A 2,105-nucleotide genomic window follows, 5' to 3' on the forward strand; every position below is an offset into this window, starting at 1 on the left:
AAATTAGAGTTAAGATGAAAGCTAATAGATCCTTTATTTATAAAATATATCACTTTACATTCCATTGATAATATAGCTTAAATATGAAAGTCAAGCTGTATGAGCACTCTGTGACCTTACTAATCAAAACACATTCCCATAAACTTCAAATTTTGAAAAACTCCTACCCGTTTCCACCATTATTCTGAGTCATATTATATCCTGTAGCTGGCATCATGTTCACATTGTTAAGACCATTGGTATACATAAAGTTTTAATCGTTAATCGCATTCGATCCCCCCACCATCATGTTCTGGTCATTGTTCATCATCATATGATCGACTGGAACCATGTTTTGTTAATTGTTGATCATCAGATTTGCCGCCGATAGCATCATGTTTGTAGGGTTACTGTTGATAGGCATGACATTAGAGACCATGTTTGGATTATTAGGAATCATGGAATTGGACAAGGGAATGTTTGAATTATTGTTGTTGAGCATGTCATGAAGCATCTTCATATAAGCTGCAGGATTAACATGTTAGGATTAATCATGCTGGGGCTAATCACGTTTGGATTAACCATGTTGGAATTAACCCTATTCATGTTCGGATTAACCATGTTTCTGGGACCAACGATAGCATTTAAGGGGATAGATTCAAATGGAAGTCCAGTTCTATTGGAAGAGCTTCCAAGAAAAAGCTGATCATCAGAATTAGGATTAATATTGTCCTCTTCAGCATCTTTTTCTTTAGCAACTTTTATAACATTCTCGTATAATTCCTCAAGAGCAGCTTGAAATTGCTGAAGCTGTGAAAGGTTCATGTCATCTATGGAACCCATCCACCAGGCTTTACTTGCATTCTCCTTCATCACCTTCTTAAGCTCCACACTTCGCTTCTTTTTAGCATCCAGTTGGGCATTAAGCTTTAATTATATATAATCATGTCCAAAAAAAATTCAAGGATTAGTTATAAAAATTAAATAGTATAGATATATGAAGACATGGTAGTGATTATACCTTATTTAGCTGTGAGTTGAGCCCTTGGAGATAAGCATTTCGATGAGCATCCATCATACATCTATTAGCTGAAGGAGGTTGTTCTATTAGGCCACTGAATCGATTGATCAACTTTTCCATAGAAGGATTGACAAAAAAGAACACTTTCTTGGCAGGTGAAAAAATAATCACTGCAAATTCAGCGCCACAAAGTGTGCTAATTTCACTCGCCTTCTTGAAAATGCTAGCCGGTCGTTTGGCAAAGGTAACTTGGAGATTCGTCGCCTTCTTGATCTTCACCATCTCAATCATTTGGCGGCCCTTTAACTTCCAAGGAGGCTCCATGGATAAATTTAGCACGAATAAAAAGATTAATTTATGATTTGAATGATTGAATAAGGATGAAGTAGAATGAAGTATATTTATAGACTACTCAATTTGATAATTACAATTTTTAAGTATTCCTGCATTTAAATTAACTGTGTCTAAATTACTTACTCCTTTAGGATTTTGTAATAATGGAGAGAATATAATTTAACTAATTTAGACTAGTCTAAATAAATGCACTTGAAGTTTTTAGAATCTTTCCTAAATAATCTGACATAGAGCTTCTAAGATATTCTTTTTATTTGACTAAAAATAATTGATTGAATTATCTTTTTTAATGAACATTGACTTAAATGAAATCTCTCGCGTCATTCAAATTTTATTATGTGCTTAGTATATAAATAGCAAAATGCTTATAAATTTTAACATGTTATTACACATGTAATTTATTATTACTAATTGCGATGAGTATACTATATTTTCTTTTCAGATAATAAAATTTAAAAGTATTTCGCCATAGTTAAGAAAATGATCAATCTTTAATTTACTAAGTTTTGTATGTTGAATATTATATATGTAAATAACTATTATAATTCTTTTTGAAAATATAATAGATCCTGACGAGTTAAATAGTTTATAACCTCTTTCACATTATTTATTATTTTGAATATTAAAATTTGAAAATAATATATTTAAGAGAATGATCGATCTTTCAATCTATTGCATTTTGGATAGATTATAATTTTTTAAAAAAATATATATACATTATAAATTATATCTATCATATAATTTATTACAT

The 2,105-nt window shown here is 30.7% G+C and overlaps 1 protein-coding gene across 1 annotated transcript; it reads right to left on the bottom strand.

Moving 5' to 3' along the window:
- Positions 1-337: 337 nt before the first annotated feature.
- LOC148270412 (agamous-like MADS-box protein AGL62) lies at positions 338-1,324 on the bottom strand. The gene is made up of 3 exons (XM_088219102.1): positions 1,001-1,324; positions 612-906; positions 338-504 (listed from the first exon to the last, which is right to left on the bottom strand). The coding sequence occupies exons 1-3, from the start codon at positions 1,322-1,324 to the stop codon at positions 338-340; spliced, it is 786 nt and encodes a 261-aa protein (XP_088075228.1).
- Between the last annotated feature and the right edge of the window lie 781 nt (positions 1,325-2,105).

Source organism: Carica papaya, chromosome 1 (genome assembly GCF_054855325.1).
Source record: "Carica papaya isolate Zhongbai chromosome 1, ASM5485532v1, whole genome shotgun sequence".
NCBI lineage: Eukaryota > Viridiplantae > Streptophyta > Magnoliopsida > Brassicales > Caricaceae > Carica > Carica papaya.